This window comes from Drosophila biarmipes, unplaced genomic scaffold (genome assembly GCF_025231255.1).
Source record: "Drosophila biarmipes strain raj3 unplaced genomic scaffold, RU_DBia_V1.1 ptg000017l, whole genome shotgun sequence".
In the NCBI taxonomy this organism is placed as follows: Eukaryota; Metazoa; Arthropoda; class Insecta; order Diptera; family Drosophilidae; genus Drosophila; species Drosophila biarmipes.
Genome location: NW_026114535.1, coordinates 1,435,722 through 1,459,616, shown reverse-complemented (window position 1 = coordinate 1,459,616; position 23,895 = coordinate 1,435,722). Strand labels below are relative to the sequence as shown.

Genomic DNA, 23,895 nt, shown 5'->3' with positions numbered 1-23,895 from the left:
AGGCATTTTAAAACTAGTTTTTTTTCCGCTAAACTAGCGGGACATAGGACATAGCAAGATCGACTCGTCTAGTGGTGCTGATCAAGAACATATATACTTAATGGAATCGAAAAGGGGTTCTTCACTGCTTTGCAAACTTTTGACTGAAATCATTATACACTTTGCAAGGGTAAAAAAATCGGTGTTACTTCTATAACAAATCCAACGTTGTGTAGTAATAAAGTAATTGCGCGCATTGAAATCCATCTCCGCAAGTTACGTTGGTGATCATCAAAATACTTACGCATCCCGTCGCAAATAGTGATAGAAAAAAGTGGGATAAAGACCTTTCAAGCTGAATTTCGCACAAAACTATTTTTATATTGACTCAAACTATTTACTATATTCATAATTTTTTCGTCTATGATTTGAATTGGGGAGATGGCGGAAATCGGCATATGTTTAAAGTTGTCTATTGAAGTAATACGGATTATTACTCTACCACCAAAAAATTAAAATAAGGAAATTTTATGCAAGGCAAAGAAAGTTTGCTTTTTTTTTTTTAAATGCAATATTTTAAAAATATTTTATTTATTTATAGATATTTATTCCACTGTCCCCTAACTAACTTTTTCCTATTCAAACCTTTTTTTTATTAGGGAAGAGAAAATCGATTGGAAAACCCGTTGCCAGGAACTATCGTTGATAAATATATAACCAGATTGAGGATGTACGATTTCTTTTTGGTTTCGCAACTCGTACGACAGGGCACAGTAACCCCTACTCATTTTGTTGTACTACGAGAAGACGCCGACTATGGACCTGACATAATTCAAAAACTAAGCTATAAGCTTTGTTTCTTATATTACAATTGGGCTGGTACTGTAAGAATTCCAGCTTGTTGTATGGTAAGTAGCTTGTAATACTTTTTTCGTTTTTTAAACGAAAAAAATAGCATTTTGCGAAAATGTATTTAACTATAATTATTCAATGTTTAAGGGCCGAATCGATCTAGCCAAGTCTGTCTCTCCCTATGAACGCCAAAAAATTTGATAATTGTGTGAGTTAGATTGTTGAGATTGGGCATTCCGATTTTTGAGATTTCTGGCCGTGACCAACTCTAACTGAAACGAGCACTCTATAGTCTGCTTAGCTCCTACATGCATCAAGATTTTTAAATTTATTTATTGCTCTCATGCCAAAAACGGTCGAAACTGGACCAGGCGTTAAAAAGATATAATGTAACATGTTCACATATCGAATGCGCACTGTTGTAACGAACTGATTTGTTTGCTTTCTGCTCGCTACGGTATTTGTGCGGCTAGCTCAGTAGGTTGTGTGTGTTCGTCCCACCAAATTTATATAAACGTGACCGCCCAATAGTTCAGTGAGAAAGCACAGAATTCACGGGTTCGTAGTGGGCTTATTGCGGGTATAACTGCAGTCGACTTTATAATTTGCTTGTCTCGCTGTCTTCGAAGTTATGGGTTGTCTCGATGTTCGTTCGCCTCGTTGACACGGTGTTCCAGTTCTGTCGCTCCCTGAATATCTTTATCCGCTGCTGGTCCCTGACGCGTTTGGCCAGGTGACTGCTCGGCCACGATTCAGACTCGCTATGGTGTCAGCCCTGCGGGCTTAGACCGTTCTCAGGCTAGGGTGAACAGACTGACGATTTTTCCAGGATCGCTCCTCTCGACACACGCCTGTCCCTTGCTCTGTACCGGATGGTCCCACGGGGGTTTCAGCTCAGATCGTGCGGACAGTCAAGGCGGAACGCCAGGAAGCTGCCTCGCTCTTCACTTCGCTTGTACGCCTCGTATAAACGAACGTTCCACCCTAGCCTCACCCTTTCGCGTGCTGTCCGTGCCGTTCCTGCTGGCTCGATTGGTGGTGTTTTGCTTGCTGGTGGCGGCGTTCTGCGAACTGCTCCTGACTGGGTGGCTATGCGTAGCGTGACTTCTGTGTTGGGGTCGTGGGCATACGCCGATCCGGGACTTCTCTCCCTTCTGGCTCGTTTCTCCCGGGGTTCTGTCGCGCCGCTCCGGGACTTCTCTCCCTTCTGGCTCGTTACTATCGGGGTTCAGTCGCACCGCTCCGGGACTTCTCTCTCTTCTGGCTGATCGCGCCAGGACCTGCTCAACTCCACTTGGCGGACGGGCCTCTCGCCGGGACACTCCAAAGTAGTGCTTGGGGCGAGGTACACTGGGGCTCGACAGGCTTACCCCCGAGCTCACGATTTCTTGTCTCCGGCCTTCACTGCTCAAAGTCTGGTAGACCCTCCAGGCGTAACGCCAGGACTTCGTTGGCAGAAATAAGCAGACCGCCTTGACTTAGTCGTGTGGTGCCCCTTCAGACCTCAGCCACATGTGTCTCAGTCCGAAAATTCCTTGTAGTTCCGATCCCGAACATCTCGACGTGGCAATCTTGCTCCTCGTAGGCTCCCACGGCGCTGCTTTCGACGACTTGCCTTCTGGTGGCTCCCTCGTAGTTTACTTGGTTGGTTTTCGATCGACTGCTTGTCTCAACTCTCCGACTCTTCTCCTCGTGATCAGCTGATCGTGCTCGACTGACCGTAATCGACTGCCTGATGCCAGCGGCTTGCGGGTTTATATGGAACCTCCGGGAACCGTTATTCCCCTTTTGCGCACGGCCCGCCGGGTTCAAAGTCGTTGATCCTGTTTGACCCTCTTGCCCTTCACGCACTGCTTCCAGCCTGATGCTGCCGTCCCGCTGATTCCAGTGATGCATATGGCATGCTTGTGTGCCGCTCCGGAACCGAGAAGTGGCACATTTTCTCTCGGTCCAAAGTTCACGGCCGCGTCCAAAGTCCGGCGGCGTCCCGTTACTCCCTTTTGTACACGTCACTCTCGCTCCGCCCGCCAAGTCTCCGCTCTCTCTTTCTCCATTGTTGGTCTCCAAACTCTCTTGGTCTCCAAACCCTGTTGCTCTCCAAACTCTCTTGCTCTCCAAACTCTTTCTCTCCAAACTTCCTCGTCTCCAAACTCTCTTGCTCTCCAAACTCCCACGTTCTCCAAACTCTCATTTTCTCCGTCCTTGATCTCCAAACTCTCACGTCCTCCAACCGCTCTTCGCCGCGCCGCCACTACGCGAATTCGCCGCGGTCGGCCATCTGCTGCTGGGGCTTGTGTGAAGTCTTCAACTCCTCACACTGTACTCAGTGTTATGCATTAATATAAGTACAATATTTTGTAGCACTTGGCCACAATACTTACAGACAAAAGTACAACCCAAGCAATTCCCAGAGTGCATGGTAATATGACCATATGACCAAATGCGCGACCGCTCTGTCATCAAGTGAACATACTACCTCTCTCTTTTGCGGCGCGTCTGCCGGCATAGCTTAGCGATTATTATCTAATTCACATCAAGAATAAAATTTTTTATATTTTTAAGAATTTCGAATTAAATTTAATAAAAATAAAGGCTTTATTAAAAAAACAGGATATTAGGTGATTACATTTTTCAATAACGGGAATGTTGTCGTCTTGATAAACAAGAGTTTCGAAAACGCTTATAAAATTCTTGAACTCTGAATATATTTCGCTGAATTTCGGTAAAGCCCAATTCGGAAGTCAAGATCGAGTTGGAGCTACAGAAGCTGATCCAATAGTTTTGGTTTCCCTAGCTGTTTTCGAGGCCGAGATAATCAAAAATATGTTTGCCTTGGTCTCTACTGAAAGCTCTTCCAACTCTTCTCCAAACTCGTCGCCAACATCTACATATTCATTTTTTTTTTTGTAATTGATTTGCCCTATATATTCTTGATTAGAGTCACTAGACGAGTCGATCTAGTCTGTCCGTCCGTTTCTATGCAAACTAGTCTCTCAGTTTTTTAACTATCGAGCTGAAGCTTTCCCAATATTCTTCTTTCTATTGCAGTACTAAGTCGGAACCAGCCGGATAAGACAACTATATCTTATAGCTTCCATAGGAACTATCGGAAAAAAAATTTTAAAATAATTATATCGTTCGTGTTTTTTAACATATAAATCTCTAAGCTTGGATATAACTTTTTTAAATTAGTTCTGAATTTCGAATTAAATTTTATCAAAATCGGACGACTATTTCATATAGCTCCCATAGGAACAATCGGAAAATTAGTGATAAAACAATTTTGAAAAATTATATCTTCGGTGTTTTTAACTTATAACCTCCTACATTTTTTATTTGGTTTTGAATTTCGAATTAAATTTTATCAAAATCGGACGTCTATATCATATAGTTGCCATAGGAACGATCGGAAATTTAGTCGGAAAACATGAAATATAAATTATATCTTTTGCGTTTTTATGCCCGTGCAGAGGGTATAATGATTTCAGTCAGAAGTTTGCAACGCAGTGAAGGAGACGTTTCCGACCCCATAAAGTTCTGAATTTCAAATTTAATTTTATTAAAATCGGACGACTATATCATATAGCTTGCCGAAGTTACCTTCGTTTCTTGTTTTGTTTAATATCAGAAGTTTTTGTTTATATTTATATATCGTTCTAATAACATGAATCTTAAGTAGTTCATAAGTTACTGGTGTGCAAAACTTAGCTATTTATGGCTCCTTTCTCGCCAGACTAGATAGTTTTTCCAAAAGTGTTTTTTGTATTGAGCTGTTGAACATCATCATAAATTTGCAGGATCCTTAAATGGAGTTTGGATTCGCATGCTAAGGCAGTGTGGGATGTTCTGAACTGCTAATGTGCCCATTTTTGTTAATTAATAACTTTAAAATGGCTATTTTTAGAATGTGTCGTTTGTCAAAAGTTGAGGAATCTCAACTTTTATAAGTCTTGACATTTCATTTAAAAAGTCCAAAAAAAATTTAAATAAAAAAAACTTTGGACTATAATTTTTAAACGGTGGTATTTAGAAAACTGCGAAAACTGCTAAAATGCGAATTAAATTATTGCTAAGTGAATTTAAAAAATGTATATTTTTTTATTGATAATTCTTAGTTTACACAATTTTTATTAGTACCGAACTCAAATTCACTGCTTCAAGTTGTCGATCGATCCATTCGGATTCAAAAACGGAATGTCTGACTTTGGTTCAATAATCCATAATCAAACCTCGGCTTAAGAGATTTATCGCAAAAATCTGATTAAGATCCATCCAAGAGAGTCGAAGAATAGGATGATGAAAATTGTCAATTAAATTTGAAATTGCAATTTTGCAGAATTGAAATTCTGCCGGAAATCGATGTTTACGTTAGCGGATTTGGGGCTCCCTTTTTGGGGCTCTGATGTTTACAATATCGGCTTTCATGTTTACAGAATCCGTTTGAAGCGAAGAGTGTGAAACTGATCCGGGAGGGAATCGATTGGAGGCTTTGTTTCAAGAATGGAAAAAGCTCTTGGCTCAAAGTTGTTTATAAATTGGGCAAGGGCCCCTAAGTAATGTGCCATATAACTCCCCCTTGCTAAATTGAATCGTCGCCAGTTCATTGGAACTGATGGGTATAATGAATGTAGCTGATTAGTCAATTCGACAATGATATTTTCCTCAACAGTATTTTCATTGTTGGGGATATTACTTTCTGGTTGTATTTCAATTTGAAATTGCCGTGGTTTGAATATTACGAATTTTGTGTATTTAATTAAAAGCATGGTAATTAAATATAAAAATGCGATTATGATCAAAATGAATGTAATTGGTATTTGAGTTTATTTAATTTGAATAAAAGGAATTAATACGTTAATATTATCGAATAAGAGTTCCGAATCATTGGATATAATATATATTTTCGTGCAGTGATGTATTCCAATATTCTATTGTCTACATTAGTGTAGAATTTATTATTAATTTTTGTGGTGTCATTAAGGTTATTAAATATGACCCATCTAAATTAACTGTATTAACTCCGTTTATAAAAATGGCTCCTTCTTGAATTACATCTACATTTTTATTTTTTTCTCTTATTTTATAACATAAAGAATTTTCTCCATTTAATAATCTGGTAAAACAAGAATCTTCCGGGTTTAATGTGCAATAGTTGTTAAATAATTCCGTCTTAAAATTAGACATTACATAAAACTTATTTTTGCGACATGATATTGATTAACAATTATCCATCATTGTGCGAATTGGCTCTTGAGTTGTAAACTTCACAACGATCAATAATTATAGGGTATTTAATATATATAATAATAATTTTAAATTCAGATATATCCAATAGATCAGTAATAATAACAGGTTTTTGGTAATGTTTATAAATTTCCTGTATGTCATCATAGTTTAGAATTTTTATGTTGAAAACATCTATTTTTGCAAATGTAATTGTGTCCACTAAATTCATAAGATCGTAAGTCAGCAAACGAAAGCGGTATTTTCTGAGAGGAATTTCTTGATCTTTAAACTCGGTTTTAAAGTTGTCAGATAGAGTTTTTATTTCTTTAAATATTTTGGAATTAATAACGAATTGATCGTTATTGTTTTTTATCAAATCATCAATTTTATTTTGAACTGTTATGAAATCATCATGATCAGGTGTTCCTGCTATCCATTTCCAGATTGTGCCTAATTCATTAATGCCTCTTTTTGACCTAGTCGGTAATATTTGAGAAAAAACATTTTTATAATTTTTAAATCGTTGGTTATTTTCCATTTTGAATTCTGAACCTTATGACTGCTTAAAAGTTCTGTTTCAAGAGTAATAATATCTTTATAAAAACTTAAGCTAGTTATATGAAATAAATCCGCGTATGATTCATAAATGAGGACTTCTTTGGTATCCTTGTAAAGAAAGAAATCATGGTTTGTGTTTTCGGATTTCGGATTTGGTTGTTGTCATTAATAATAACTTTATTAGGATGATTTTCCTTAACTACTTGTTTTTTATATCTAGAGTTAAGCTTATTTCTTTCACCGTGTTTCTTTTCGTAAATTACTTGTCCTACGTGATAGTATTTTTCTTTTCTGTCTTTATTATGAAAATGTAACATTTTATCCTGTGCTTGCTTTAACAATTGGGAAATTTTATCGTGTTTGATTTTATTAAATAATATATCATACGGTCGTTAATTGGTTATAGAGTGAATTGATAAGTTGTATTTCTGTGCTGCTCTAATTACTATTTCGGAATAATCAACTAAGTTAAGTTCATCTTTAATGCAACGTGCAATTTCTGTTAAAGTACAGTGTGCCCTTTCAATTTGTCCGTTGGAGGTACTATGTCGAGGATCTGCATAAAATGAAGATATCCCGTTGCTTTGTGCAAAAGATTTAAATTGGGATGAAGAAAAACTTGGATCTATCATCAAGGTTTTGGCTAATGGGAATTGTTGCAGAATCTCTAAAACTTTTTTTTTCTATATTTAATTTATTTGGGATTTCTTTTACGACTAAAATTTTGAATATGAATCTATATAATTTTCACTGGATGTCTGTTAATTTGTTCTGATTCCAGATTGTGCAATTCTTAACAAACTCCTTTAGTTTTTGATATAAGTAAGGCCAATAACATAGCCTGTTATTTTGTTTATAATTTTCATCAAGCCCTCTGTGTGCCCTCTATGTCTTCTGCGTTTTCTACGTCTTGGACAAATATTCTGGTAAATAAAAATTTTTTTATAAAATTATCTTTTAATGGTTTTTGAATTATATAAAGGTCTTTTAAGCTACAATAAATTCTGATTGTTATATTAGGTGGAATTTATTCCTTTAAGAGAGTTATTAAATTTTCCGGAGTGTCATACTCTATTATATGTCTAGTATTTCCGAACACGTTAATCGACTCATGTATTGTATAGCTCCTTGATGCTATTAGCAATTGTTGCTTATACTGGTTTATGGTTTTTCGGGTTTCTTGTATAACATTCTCAAAACTACTTTCTGCTGAATGCTGAGTGTTTTGATCTGAGACCGACTCAATACTTTCTGTTAAGTTATTAATTTGTATCCTAGATAATGCATCTTCAAAAACATTTGTTGCTCCTGACTAATAAATAATTTTTGGAGAATAACTTTCAATGAATGAATACCATCTTTTCATTTCGATATTAGGGTTCTTTTAAGAAATTGAAAATGAAAGAGGTTGATGATCTGTGTAGATTTCAATGTTGTTAACTCCATATAAATAATTTCATAAGTATAACCAAACTATAGCTAAAAGTTCCTATTTATTAGTAGCATATAGTTGTTCAGTTTTTTTGACCGTTTTTGATATTACAGTAATTGGTTTACCTTCCTGAGAAAGAACCGCACCAATAGCCAAATCTGACGCATCGGTGGTTAAAGTAAATTTTTTATTATAATCGCGTTGAACTAACTCTACTTGTGCGATTAAATTATTTTTGAGCTCGTTTAAAGCTCTTACAGCTGGCTCATCCAACTGTATAGAAGTTTTGCGGGATGCCGTTTTTGATACATTGCCATTTTGGCCTTCTAAATATTTCGTTAACGGTTTAGCAATTTTGGCGTAATTTTGAACAAATTTTCTGTAGTATCGTGTAAGGCCTAGGAAGCTTCTAAGCACTCGAATATTTTTAGGGATTGGATATTTTACGATTGTGGAAATTTTTTCGGGATCGATTATGATCACATTGTGAGAAACAACGTAACCGAGAAAGTTTGTTTTCAATTTGAAGAACTTTGACTTTTCAATCGAAATTTTCATGTTTGCGTTCAGACAAAATGTTAATTATAACAAATAAATCTTTATAATGCTGTTCAATTGTTTTTGAGAAAATAATAATGTTACCATATAGACATGAAACGTTTTTCCAACTTGTTCTCTCAAAAGATCATCTATCGCTCTTTGGAATATTCTAGGGGCGTTTGTTAAGATATCGTATTTTCCATTATTTAAGGTTTTTTGAATGTCTGTTTCATTCATGAGAATTTGGTGGAATCCTGATTTCAAATCAATTGTGGAAAAGTATTTAGTTTTCCCGAGGAACGAACGCCCTGATCGGCAATTACAAGATACCCTACATTGCCATTATCGGCATCACCATGGGCGGCGGCGTGGGCCTCAGTGTGCACGGAAAGTACCGGGTGGCCACCGACCGGACGTTGTTCGCTATGCCCGAAACGGGAAATTGGCCTGTTACCCGACGTGGGCGGCTCCTACTTCCTGCCACGCCTTCCAGGAAAACTGGGTCTCTACCTGAGACTGACAGGATATAGGCTGCGGGGCGGCGATGTCTTCTACTCGGGTATTGCTACGCACTACTGCGAGAGCAGCAAGATCCCCGATCTGGAGACGGCGCTGCTCAACTGCCCAGATGCAGATGATGTACCCGAGCTGCTGCAGAAGTTCCATTCCACGCCTTAAAAGCCCTTCTCGCTGCAGCCTGTCCTGGAGCAGATCAACAAGAACTTCTCGGCGGACCTGGTGTGGGGCATTCTGGAGAACCTGCAGAATGACGGCAGCGAGTGGGCCAAGAAGACGCTGGAGACCCTCTGCAAGGTGTCGCCCACCTCGATGAAGGTTACGTTCCGCCAGCTGGAGCTCGGCTCCCAGCTGTCTCTGGCCCAATGTCTCATCATGGAGTACCGCCTGGCCGTGCCAAGTTCCATCTTCGTTAAAGCCCTATTTTGGTACGACTAATACTGGAGAATTATAAGGGCTACTGCTTGGCCTTATAATTTCTTTTTAAACATTCTGGCGATTTCTGATTTACAAAATCTGAAGCTGATAGAGCATAAGGGTGTTGCTTACTATAAATAGCCCTATCATTTTCGGTATTTATTTCACCGCGTATGTCAGTCCTAAAAGGAATCTGCATATTTATTTTGGAATGTTCTTTCTTTTCTTTGATATGAGGATGAATTCTGTATATTATTAATTTTTTGGTGGTCGGATACTTCTACGACGGCGCATTCAGGATTTTTGTATCCCAAACCAAATTCACTTTGATTTCCCTCTTCAGATTCGGAGGCTTTTGATCAAAGTATTTTTTATTATGATTTCTTTTAACGGAAGAATGGTGTTTTCTTCTGTCAAAGAATGTTGGTTTAAAATATTACCGCTATCGTAATTTAATTTTTCCTCCCTTCCATTATACTTTATTACCCCCTTTTATGTATCAATTACAGCTCCGATTTTTTTCAATGGGTTGTAGCCAACAAGTAAATCTGAGTCTAGCCCTTCTATTGCATAAAAAGTATACCGCGTATCGAAAATAGTTATCATATGATAAAACTAATTTAATGAATATCAATTTTTTTTTTCTGTTTTTCTGTTTTAATTGAACAAGAAGTTAATTTTTTATTTATTTTATTATCCTGTCTTATTATGTTATAATTATTTCTGTTTTAATTATTTGCTTGATTAAACCTTAAGTTATTAGTATAACTTTGATTATTATTCAAACCGATTTAGCGTCGCTTGTTAACAGCTGTGTTTACTTTTGTGCTCCGAGTTTTTGTCTTTTCCAGTGATTTTTGTGCGAGTGTTCTGTGTGTATTTATTTACAAAGATTAGCCTAACAATTGTGCTAGTATTTATTTTAACATTTCTATTAGATTTGTTTAATCCCATAGCTTTGTTTTTGTAACATGCGCTCCTAAACTTGCTAAAACTCTTTTACTGTCTCTTAATCTCCCTCGCTCTATTTTATAACTGTAACCTGCTCTCTATGCACCCGCTGAATTTCTAGTAGACTTTTTCGGTGCTATTTTCTGCAACTCTCTCTCTCTCTTGCTTGATTTACTTTGTATTTGTTCGTACTGAAAGTTGTTAGTGTCGCACAAGCCACGCTCAGTTGATAGAATTTTTTTTCTCTCTCTCGTGCTCTTTTACGTTTTGATAAATTTTCGGGACCTCGCGCTCTTATTTTTTTTTTGTATTTGTGTTTTGTGATTTTTTTTTTTTGATCCCAGTGCCAAATTTACTTTGAGGTATTTTTGATATTTTATTTCATTTGTTTGTCTTATAATGGCCCTTGTCTGTTCCAAGAAAAACTGCACACTTGCGTCTTCAACGAAAGACCCCTTTATTTTTTGCTGGCTCTGCGATTCGATGATACACGTCAAATGTGCAGGATTCACCGGCAGAGTTAAAGATTTTATTGATCTTAACTCTGGTCTTATGTGGTCATGTGGTTCCTGCAAGGAAATGGTGGTTGAGATGAGCGGCTTTATGAAGCAGACTCGAGCCTGTTGAATATCTCGGGTGCTTTTAGGCAACTCAATGAGGGGTTCAATACCGTCTGTGCCCAGTTTAATAATAAAAAATTATTAACAGAGTCGCCTAAACGCAAAAAAGCCAGCTTAACTGCCGTTAATACCACCATGGAATCCAACACAAATCCGAACTTGGTAGCAGCAGTTCCTGTCGACACAGGGTTAAGCGAACCAACTGTGCGTATGGATACAGCTAGCTCGAGTGAAGTCCATGTTTCCGGACTAAAAGCTTCTGTACTGGCTAAGTCAAAGAAATCGGTGCCGACCGTTCCTATAGGTACTGTAGGCACCGATCTTGGATCTCAGCCTAGTGAGGTTCAGACTGCTGCTGGGGAGCGTAAGAAACTTTCAGTTGTTCCACAAAGGAAGCAATTATTTGTTTCTAGATTCACCCCAGATACCACATCTGAGGATGTTCTGGAACTTATAGGTGAAAAATTCCCATCCGAAGATATTGCAGTTGAACAATTTTGATTTCCATATGCTCGTAGGATATCTTCTTTTAAAATATTTGCTCCGCCTGACATTTTTAATGTTTTACTTTCTGAAAGCTTTTGGCTTAATGATGGTTTAGTAATTAAAGAATTTGTCCCAAATAAGCCGAGAACAAATAACAGGCCCTCCACTGTGTCAAAAAGCTAAAAAGTTTAATGTTGGCGTATCAAAATGTTAGGGGATTAAATATGAAGCTACCCAAGCTTTATGCTGACTCCTCCGCATTTACAGAAACCATTTTATATATATATTTTAGCTTTTACGGAAACTTGGCTGAAACCAGGGATATCCGACTCTGAAGTTCTGTGTAATAACTTTAATACTTATAGGACCGATCGCCACTCACTTAGGGGGGGGCGGTGTCCTAACATCTGGAAGAATCCTCATTCATATACCCAATGAAATTGAATTTCTAAGTGTAAAAGTTTCTTTGCAATCGTTATCTGTTTTTGTTACATGTTCTTATATTCCACCTGGCTCTGACCTAGTAATTTATGAGCACCATCTGTCTACAATAAAATCTGTGTTATCCCTTCTTTCTAATAGAGACCTTTTGATTGTTTTAGGTTACTTTAACCTACCTGATATTTCTTGGTCTCCTCCTATTGACTCATTTGTCGCTATGCCGTTATCCGCCCATGATTTTGTGGATGGCCTTTTAGAATTATCGTTACAGCAAGTAATCTTTATAAAAAAAATCCTTAAGAAGACAATTAGATCTTGTGTTTGTTTCAGACCCGTCTGAAATCACAGTATGTAGAATTGACGCTCTTGTTGTACCTGAAGACCCATATCATCCAACTATGGAAGTGGAAATTGGCCTCCCCTGCTCTGATACCCTCTTTCCTTTAGTTTCTGCAACTAAAAAGAGATGTTTTCGTAAATGTAACTATAATAAACTTAACGATATGATTTCTCATTATAATTGGACAGACTTGTACAATTGTACAGACATTGAAAGTGCCACTGAATTATTCTATACAGTCTTAAATACGTTTTTTAATGAACGCGTACCTGATCGGTTTCAAACCTAAACAGGTATCCTTGTTTGACCAATGCGCTTCAAAAACTTAAAAACCTTAAATCTAACACTTATAAAAAGTATAAAAAATCGGGTAGACCAGCAGATTTTTCGAAATATGTTGTGGCTCGAACAGATTTTAATGTTCTCAACAGTCATTGCTACTCTATGTATCTAAGTCGATGTTAATTTGAATTTTCAAACGATCCGAAACAGTTTTACAATTTTGTTAATGCCAAGCGTAAGGCATCTGCATTGCCTTCATCGGTACGTCTATACTCAATGGAGGCATCGACGGATTCTGAAATCGCTGATTTATTTGCTAAGTTTTTCCAAACTACTCATAGTTCGACAGCTTAGTCAAATTCGAACTACCCTAATCCCTTAAATAGGGAAAATTGTATATCTTCCTCTGTAATCACCGAAAGCTCTCTCGTAAGAGATTTAGCAACAACAACGCCAACTTATTCTCCCGGTCCAGATGGACTTCCTGGATGTGTGCTTAAGTTTTGTGCGTCAACCATTTGTAAACCGATTCTTAAACTTTTTAATTTGTCTATTTCATCATCAGTTTTCCTTCTATCTGGAAGGACTCTTTTATTATTCCACTCCATAAAAAAAGGGGGAAGGCGGATGTCCAAAATTATAGAGGTATTTCTAAATTGTCGGCAATTCCTAAAGCATTTGAACGTATTATCACTTCTCATTTGCAACATATATGTTCGTCGCTTATATCACTGTGTCAGCATGGTTTTGTTAAGCGAAGATCGACATACATCAACCTTCTTGAATTGTCATCTATTGTAATAAATGAGTTTAAGAAAAAAATGCAGACTGACATTGTATATACAGATTTAGTAAGGCCTTTGCCTCCGTTAACCACTCACTTCTTTTATTTAAATTAGATCAGCTTGGGTTTCCTGGTAATCTATTATCTTGGATTTCAAGTTACTTGGTAGGACTCAGAGGGTTATATTCAAGAATGCTGTTTCAAAATTGATCTACGTGACATCTGGAGTGCCTCAGGGTAGTCATTTGGGCCCTTTGCTGTTTACTTTGTTTATTATCTTCCCTCAATCATAACACATTCTCGTGTAATAATGTATGCTGATGATGTTAAGCTTTGCTTATCATATATTGATATAGCGTCGGGATTTAACTTACAGTCGGATATTGATTGTTTTCATGGATGGTGTGAGTACAACCTTTTTAATTTGAACTGCCTAAAATGCAACGTTATGACTTTTTATATGGGTACTCCTACGTTTATCAGTTACTTTCTTAAAAATACGCCACTTGACCGTATTTATTCAGTTAACGATTTAGGTGTTCTTCTTGACCCTAAACTTAAATTTGACTGCCACATTATGTCCACTGTTAACAAAGCCATGAGTGTTCTTGGGTTTATAAAGCGTTGGTCAAAAGAATTTGATGACCCTTATACGACCAAATTATTATTTACCTCCGTTGTCCGTCCTTTTTTGGAATATTGTTCGACGACCGTATTCAGTCGGTACAAAAAAAATTTCTTTTATTTACCCCGCGTAGTTTGAACTGGGATCAAAACGTAAGGCTTCCTTCCTACGAGAGTAGATTACAATTGCTTAATTTACCTACACTTGTAAATCGTAGAACAATGCTTGGTACTATTTTTATACAAAATCTTATAAGAGGTGACATTGATTCTGCAGAACTTTTAAACCGCCTAACATTCAACGTTCCCGTTAGACTAACACGAAATTATTATCCTCTAAATTTGCCACGATGTACATCAAATTTTTGTTTGCACGAGCCCTTTCGCGTTCTATGTAATAAGTATAATAAACTGTATCATTTAATTTTAACTCATTTGCTTAATTCTTAGTTATGCTTTATATTTTCATTTGTGTTCCGTCTCTATTTGTTTTATGTATATATGTTCCTCGCGAACTCGCATTTTTTGCCCAAATTGATAAAAGGGCCCCGCGCGTAACAAGCACGAGCTTGGTGTCGTTGGGCAACTTGTTTGTACTGTTCGAAGTGCACTGTTCGAAGTGCATCAACGTCCATATATATATATATATTATTATTAGTGTTATATTGTCTTGGTTTGTTATTTGAGTTTTGTTGCCCATATAAGTTTGACTCATTAGTCTTGCGCTGTGATGATATAAAATTGTTCGCAAATTGGGCCCTCAAACTGTTGCTATCAAGTTCTTTTACTATTACCATTGCATTCGGTAAATCGGGTGGATTCATTAAAAATATTACATCTGAGATATGGCCGTTAAGGCCAGTTATGAACACTTGTAGTGCTGCCTTTCTATGTTTTTCATTAAGTTCAGATGTAATTGGCTTATTCCTCCTATGTGTCATAATGGTTTTGTTAATCAAGAGAGTTAATTTTTTATTTACCAAATTATAAAATTCCATAATCGCTAATTTCTCCTGACTTAATACACTTAAGTCCTGTTCTAAAATATGTATAGGTCGCTTGTCACTAAAAACAAAATCTAATCTTGCCATTATGGCGTCAAAATTCAATACAGTTCCATTATGAGTTAAAGCATCATTGCCAATGCCTGTAATTTTCTTTCATAGAATAGATAGTGCCGAAAAGTATTTTTCACTGCCCCTTTTGTATTGTCCCATTGCTATTTCCGCCGAATCTCTCCAGCTAACATAACTATCTTCTTCGCCTTTATATTCTCGAACCAACTTAATGATTTCATAAGAAGTATCGCACCTTACGTTTCGATCAACAGCTTCCACCTTGAATTCCTCAACCTTTATATTGTGATTTAATTGTGTCTTTAAACTCGCGATTTCATTCCTTAAAGGACTCATTTCATTATTAACTATTTGTGCAATTAAATCGCTTACATTAACCATCTGGCTGCTAGAAGCCACTGCAGGTAAGGGTGTAGTCATGGTAAGATTTTTTTCAAAGTCGTTGTTTAACTCTTCCAACTTGATTGTTTTTATTTAAAATTTTTTTGAACTAAATTCTTATATATATAAAACTATAATTAAACAGCTCACTAATTGTTATTCTTAGTTTCCTTGGATATGGGATGTCTTCTTTTTGCCTGATGATCCTGTTTGGGGTCTTCTTATAGCGAGGGATGGCCCTCAGCTCTTCTCTCAATTTATTTCCGTGTAGCGAGGGATTGCTCTCAGCTCTTCCTTCAATTTATTTCTCTGCTCTTTCTTGTTTTGTTGAATTTGTGTTTGATTTTTAATAAATCTTTTTTAATTATCCGTTTGATTTTTAAATATCTGTTTTTTTCTTTATTTTTGTTTAATATTTGTTTTTGAGAGTAATATTTTTTTTGAGCAGTGTGTTTTTTGTTACGGTCACTAATTAAGGATTGTTGTAAACAAAGGGAGATTATTATTGTTTCTCTCCTTTAGCTATTTTCACGATGTAAACACTTTTTAATATGTCATCGGTAAGGTTTTTGAGCGGCGCGAATTCCCTTTTTGTTTTCGAAAACTGTTTTGTTTTAAAACTTATTTCAGGAATTTTTCTAAAATAGCACCGTCCCACGTTGGGCGCCACTTAAATTATTGCTTAGTGAATTTTAAAAATATATGTTTTTTTTTAATTGATAATTCTTATTCACTAGTTTACACAATTTTTATTAGTACCGAACTTAATTTTCCCTGCTCGCGATGTTCAAGTTGTCGACCGATCAATTCGGATTTAAAAACGGACTGACTGACTTTGGTTCAATAATCCATAATCAAACCACGGTTTAAGAGATTTATCATAAAAATCAGATTAAAAGTCGAAAAATAGTATGATGAAAATTGTCAATTAAATTAGAAATTGCAATTTTGCAGAATTGAAATTCTTCCGGAAATCGATGTTTACGTAAGCGGACTTGGGGCTCCCTTTTTGGGGCTCTGGTGTTTACGATATCGGCTTGGATGTTTACAGAATCCGTTTGAAGCGGAGAGTGTGAAACTGATCTGGGTGGGAATCGATTGGAGGCTTTGTTTAAAGAATAGAAAAAAGCTCTTGGCTCAAAGTTCTTTATAAATTGGGCAAGGGCCCCTAAGTAATGTGTCGTATAAGTTGTGTACATATTATTTCGAAACACCTTTCTTACGACGTATAGCACAACATGTAGCTATTTATATCTGTTTCATCGCCAAACTAGCTAGCTTTTCCAAAAGTGGTAGAACTATTGTTTCGTTTATTGAGCTAATTAACATCGTCTAGATTCAGGACTTTAAAATAACGTTTTGGTACCAACTGACAAATAAGATACAATTTTTAATTTAAGAGGGCCCCGAAAATCTTATTTGGCTTTTTTAATTTGAACGGAGCTTCCGAATTTGAATACGAATTGAATTTGAAAGCCCCAACAGATCAAACTTTCCAAATTTTAACTTTTACCCATTCATCACTTTTCCTCCCACACCAGTTGACTTTTTAAATATGTTGGTATGCAATTCCCTTAGTTTTTGTGACACCTTTCGATTAAGGTGTCACTCGAAACAATCGGATGATTACTGTAAATTTTTATTTCTTCGTATATGTATAGTAGACGCCTTCGCACACCCTTTTGGTGCACTTCCTCACTACATGGACTCCCGTCCACAGTGAATAATTGTCAAGTAGATTGCATGTGCTTTAGCCCGCACTTTATTACTCATCCACAGCATTCGCCGACATACACACACATACTCATTCAATAATTTTATAATGTGAAAAATAATTTAAAACCATGATGTGCTAGAATGGGTCTGCTGATGCAAGAAGTGGAGTAGATCAAACAGAATGACACAACTTTCGACGGACAACCTTGATAATAGGGGATCGTATTGCGCATCTTATGCCGGCAAAAATTGTGCCTGAACATCGAACTCCTCTTCCTCGGCACAAGTCCTTCTCAGAACTCGACCCACATGAGGATTTTCAGGGTCTGACCTGAGTATGGCATAACTTTCATCTTTATTTGCCATGAGTAATTTGACTGTTTTATAGAGCAGAGAGGTGGTTGCAGGTTTTTTTAATGTGCACATGCTTACTTATGTGTTTTTATTCTTAAACCTTTAACGTTAAAGTCCGCAACTTCTGTGACTGTCAGTGTTGAGAAGCTACTCAACCAGAACCTTGTCGCAGAATAGGGGGCTGACTTTGAAGTGGTTTTAACTGTTAAAATTTCCTGTTTTGTGCATGGCCAAATTTACCAGAATTTCCTTAAATCAAGAATTATGAGGTATCTATTTTATACTATTGACTATTTCTTAAAGTTGTGCTTTTTGGCCGATAACCCACGACGCACTAGGCATTAGTCAGGTCGTTTGAGTCCAGAAAGAGCAAGAGCTCAAACATTACGGTAGCGCGTTTAGCCATTGCGGTGTGGGTGAATTTTTTGTTTGTCAAGCCAGGACAGATGAAGGTGGGGAAACTGACAGAACACGTAAAGCCGACGACCTACAACGTACTAGACATTGGTCAGGTCGTTTGCATGGCTCTAGTTTTTATTTTTTCCCTCGACATATTTGGACGGGGAACGATCTTTAGTTTCTCTGGCCGACGCCCTTCAGCGTCAAACGTCAAACGTCAGGTCGTTTGCTTGGTTCGAGTCCAGAAAAATAGGAATGCGGTTGTGGAGCCCGAGAATGATCGGTCAATAACCCGATTACCGACGACTGGCGGGAGGGGGGTTTATGACAGATTCCTAGTCTAGATGCAGCCAATTTCCATTTTTGTACATTTCAGCTGAATAGAAAAGGAAAGTAAAGGCTTGCTCCCTTAGTGGAACCCTCTTGCGTAGAAGCGGCTAGTTAGGGATACTTGTTTTGTTTTATTTTTGGGGCTCAGATAGCGGATTGTTCTTGACCGAAGAGAGACTTGCGGAGCAGAGAGCAGCACCCCCGTATATAAACATTTTTATTGTCGACTTATTCTGCGTTTACGTAACTAACCGGATGTTGGAAAGGAATCACCTGATCCTGCTATACCAAACGCAAAGTGAAAAGAAAAGAAAACGGTGGTCTCAAAAGAAGGTCAAACTTTTTCTAATCCCCCGTATGGTTTTTTGAGGTACCAGGAGACTCCGCCTCTAGAACCTGTAACACAAGACATGCTCAATAGCCAAATGCACCGGCTAAGAACACCCACGCGGATAGATACCCCATGGAACAGAGAGTCCCGCACCAACGTCGTTTCAAGGATCAAGGTCAAAAGAATTCACGTTGGACAAACAGAACCTGAAGTTCTACGGAAGCTGTCGGGGCATGACAGTTGAAAGTTTTCTGTTCCGCGTCGACCGATTGCAAGTGTTGTATGACGTAAGCCGACAACAAGTCTTCCGCGAATTCCATATTCAACTGGCAGGTGCGGGCATTAAATGGTACTGGCAACTAATAGAGAAAAAAGCCGCAGACTATGACTTTAACAACTACTCGTTGACGCAGAAAATGAAACGAGCGGAATGGAGCACAAGCAAGGGCAGCCCGAAACCTTCAGCGAGTATGTCTCGGATAAGAGCAACTTGCATTTCAAACTAAAGCGTAAAATCGCTGAAGGTGAATTGGTCCAGGTTTTGAAAGACAACATGAACTCCCAGATTGACAGCTTGCTGCTAACGTCCCCATTAACTTAGTTAGCGGAATTCAAAAGGGAGGATCTCCGAGTAGATCTCTGGTTGAAAAATATTGCGAGAATACTGCACAGCGCCACCAAACTTGAATAATAGTACAAAAATTACTACACCTTGCTTTACCCGGACAGCTCTGCCGATAAAACATGAGACTCTTGATCACAGGAGGGGGTCGAAGCCACAAGTCAATGGGCACCTGAAAAAATAAATAAACAACAAACAACAATGGTCGTACGCAGATTTCTTTTTGCGAAGTCAATCATCGATCACTTCGAGCCTGTTACCGCTGTTCATATAAAATATTCACATAGAGAAACAAGGACAAATCTTGATGTGGAGGACGGGGTGCATTTGACTTCCAGACTCAGGCTAATAAAGTCAAAAGAAAGTACCGTTCGGTAAATTACTGGTGTCGCGTGGCCAAAACAACGGCCACGATCGGCCTACTGGTAACCACACCTCGGTAGCTGGCAAAGTGCAACAGCTGGCCGTTGACTCCAAAGATATCGGATACCGAGAGAACACCTAGTTTATCCGGTCCAAACTGGCAAAGCTCCACTAGGGTATAAAACCCCTTAGACGATTAGAAAAAAGATGAAGAATCTATTTTGGTGTGGAAGGCATCTTTTCCAGGGGCAGTCGTCCACGGAGTCCTCTGCTTTTAGGATCAGCCACCAGAATCCAGCAGCTCTTGAGAAGAACACAAATAACTCGAAAGATTCTCATGTGTCGGATCACCTCCGCCCTTATAATCAAAGAAGGAGGAGAAGATCAACCGTAAGGACGACATCCGACGTTTTGGGATGCTTGTGGCCTCAGTACTCATGATTCTCATGCTTCTGAAGATTGTTCTGCTGCTTGAGCCATCCAATTAGAGGCGTAGTGACTAATAGTATACTTCGAAAAAGTAGTGGTGCAATATAAGTGTGTCCATCGACTCAAAGCTAGAGTGAACTTATGCATATCCAAAGGCCAATAGCCTCATATAATACAAACAGAACACAAGTTAAAATCAAAACCATTGGAAGCATTGAAATCAAGTAAATCGATATACTGATCCTGATAAACAATTAGAGAAGACGAGTCTCACCACCAGCAGTTAAGGACGACCCATGCCTCAGGCATATTGCATATATATATTTTGTCTTTAAGTGAATTGGTGTACTTAAGATCAGCAGTGTTTTTGGTGCACGTATATTTATATATATTTATACACTATAATATTTTCCAAATCACAGGATCCGAAGCGTCGAGATCTCATCGCACAGGATTTAAAAGGGGGTAAGTTTGTCGGAACCTGGCATTCGTGCAGTCCAAACAGTTTTTTTTATAGACTGTTATTAATATTTCAGCGGCGAGTGGTAAATTCGATACTCTCCGCTAATAAAAATTGTCAAGTAGAATTATTACATATACTTTAGCCAACTTTATATTGCTTAACCACGGCACATGCCGACATATTAATCAATAAATTTATATTAAAAAAAAAAATTTAAAACCATGGTAAACTAGAACTTTAACAAGGGGGAAGTGCTAATGGAAGAAGTGGAGTAGGTCAAGAACAATGACGAGTAACGGGTTTAAAAATAAAATGCTAATTATTCTATCCTTAAACGCATTGCCGCCCCCAAACTTTTGTCAAGGTTTTTTTTTTTCCCCCTATTTGTTAAACTTTCTATGGTTTAAAGTGAATTCATCTACAAAAAACATGTTGTTTTGCTTATAAAAATGTAAAAGTGAAGTAGATAATTATGTACAATTTTGTTTCTAAGAGAGAAGGACCGAAGAGAGAGAGAGAAAGGAGAGAGCGCTGGCGCGCCGTAAGCGAAAGATAACGGTAACGGTATCCTATATAACTGGGTCCAGCTATGGAAGCAGGATCAGTCGATGACAAAATGTCAATCCGTTAAGTAAGTCAGAGAACGAAGTCATGCAGCAACAACACCAATAAGTCACCAACAACAAATTCGATCGTCGGAAACAGCGCCGTGAGAAGCCTACAAGGAGCAAGATCGCTACTTCGAGAAGGTGGTGAAAGGCACTACTCACCGACTAAGAAGGACATGGCGCGAAGGACGAGCGGACAATCGACTTGTGGTTGTAAGACGCGTTCTCCTTGAGAGCCCTGCCATTACCGGCGAAGTCGCGGAACAACAAGTGTGTCAAAACTCCTATGCCAGGGTACCACACAACCAGCCAGGAAGGACGACCATTCGACCCGTTAAGGCGTTCAAGAGCAATACGGGTATTGGGGCAAGATGAAATTTAGAAATTGCTCAGTCCTTAGTAGATGTGTTGGTGCCAGAAACTAGTAAACACGAAATATTTGTTCTTGCATGCTAGCGTAATTAGCATTTTCGAATTGCCTAGTGGAATTACTCATTAGTACAAAGTTTCAAATCTTCCTTATCCTCGGTGGGTGCAGAACTAGGTGGTATAAGGGCTGAAATTTTCTGTGACATTTGGGGTTCTTTTTACTTAGTTTTACTGAGTGTTATAAGGTACTTGAAATACACATGATAGAGAAATCGGTTTTATAAGAATTAACTGTCACACGGCTCCCAGGTGACAAAGGAATTGGACTGAACAGGAAAATGAAAAGCTTCTAATAGAACCGAACCGTAGAACGAACGTATTTTAAATAGCTCCGAAGAAAAAAATGTATTTTAGGCCGAAAAATCTTACTTCCGGAGTATTTCTTGGTACTACCTTTTAAAATTCATTAGTTTTGTAGAACTTGTTAGCCGCCTAATTTTCAATGTTCCTGTTGGACTAACATGAAATTATTATCCTCTAAATTTGCCACGATGTACATAAGATTTTTGTCTGCACAAGCCGTTTTAAGTTTTTTGTAATAATTATAACACGCTTTATCATTTAATTTGCACTTAAATTTTTATCCCGGTATTAGAAGCTAATATTTTAACTCGTTTGCTTCATTCTTAGTTTTTATTTATTAAGTTTTACGTATCTTCGTCACGAACATGCATTATTTGCCCAAATCGAAGTCCATTAGGACAATTTTCTATTTTCACTGTAAGCATTGTGAATCTGCACCGCCGCTGTCCTTGCAAACTTAAAATTGATAATTGTTATTATTTTTATACCCTTGCAGAGGGTATAATGATTTCAGATAGAAGTTTGCAACGCAGTGAAGGAAACGTTTGCGACCCCATAAAGCATATATATTCTTGATCAGCGTCACTAGACGAGTCGATCTAGCCATGCCCGTCTGTCCGTCCGTCTGTCCGTCTGTCTGTCCGTTTCTACGCAAACTAGTCTCTCAGTTTTAAAGCTATCGGGCTGAAACTTTCCCAAAAGTCTTCTTTCTATTGCAGGTAGTATATAAGTCGGAACCAGCCGGACCGGACTACTATATCTTATAGCTCCCATAGGAACTATCGGGGAAAAAATTAAAAAAATATATATATCTTTCGTGTTTTTTAACATATACCTTTCTAAGCTTGGATATAACATTTTTAAATAAGTTCTGAATTTTGAATTAAATTTTATCAAAATCGGACGACTATATCATATAGCCCCTAAAGGAAAAATCGGAAAATTAGTGGTAAAATAATATTGAAAAATTATATCTTCGGTGTTTTTTAACTTATAACCTCTTACGCTTGAAAATTTCATTTTTTATTTGGTTTTGAATTTTAAACTAAATTTTATAAAAGTCGGACGACTATATCATATAGCTGCTATAGGAACGATCAGAAAATTAGTCGGAAAACATGAAATAAAAATTATATCTTTGGTGTTTTTTAGCATATAACCTTATAAGCCTGAGAATAATATTTTTTAATTAGTTCTGAATTTCGAATTAAATTTTAATAAAATAGGACGACTATATCATATAGCTGTCATAGATACGATCGTAAAATTGGTGGGAAAATAATATCAAACAAATTTTAGCTTTGGGGCTTGTTGACATATTCTCTTATAATATTGGGAATGTAACTTTTTATATTTTTAAAGATATTTTGAATTCAATTTAATAAAAATCGGACTACTTAACATATAAATGTCAAAAAAATGGTCTCAAAAAAAAAAGAAATATTTTTTTTTAATATCACTAAAGTCGGAAACAATCCTTAAAAATTTCACGTGGTGTTACTAAAGTTGATTATTTCTTATAACTGCAAGGGTATACAAACCTCGGCTTGCCGAAGTTATCTCCCCTTCTTTTTAAATATGCTTGTTGATAACTGATATGTTTAATCTGCTTAATGATCAATATAGCAAGACTCGCTTTCTTAGTTCGTTATACTGCCATTCCGTAAGTCATTCTAAACAGTAACGCCACAAATTATTGGTGAATAAAGCGTCTTTTTATTTATGGTGTAATTAAGTTTTCATACCATTTTCCCAGGTTTATTTGTTTTATTTACGTTAAGGTTACTTTTGAATGTTTTTTTTTTTCATTTGCAATAATGTAGAAACCTTCTTTTACCGCAGATGGTTTCATAAGTGCCCGAAAAATGACATCTGCCGCAGAGGGTGCGATCGCTTGGAGCACACACTTTTAACGCGTAAGCCATGTTTGCGGCCTATCAGGCGATTTGCATTCACTTAGCAATAGAACTGATTTTCTCCTTTACCTCGGCCGTCATGGTCACTTGATAAAATGTCATTTTCAATATACCATTCTCCGCCGGA

At 37.5% G+C, this 23,895-nt stretch overlaps 2 protein-coding genes across 50 annotated transcripts in view; both read left to right on the top strand.

Annotated features, from left to right (window-relative positions):
- Positions 1 to 23,895, top strand: part of LOC108021871 (protein argonaute-3) — a 448,633-nt gene that overhangs the window by 366,129 nt on the left and 58,609 nt on the right. For 48 of the 49 annotated variants that reach the window (XM_050890176.1, XM_050890192.1, XM_050890190.1 and 45 more), the window contains one exon: positions 639 to 887. In XM_050890176.1, coding sequence (XP_050746133.1) covers positions 639 to 887 — 249 coding nt within the window. Of the gene's footprint in view, positions 1 to 638; positions 888 to 23,895 lie in introns of those variants that run through there. The other variant, XM_050890211.1, reaches the window with a different exon arrangement.
- Positions 5,632 to 9,586, top strand: LOC122817991 (3-hydroxyisobutyryl-CoA hydrolase, mitochondrial-like). Its single transcript, XM_050890235.1, is given in 3 exon segments — positions 5,632 to 5,644; positions 8,885 to 9,027; positions 9,029 to 9,586. Coding segments are annotated over 3 exon segments (669 nt in total). The 3' UTR covers positions 9,542 to 9,586.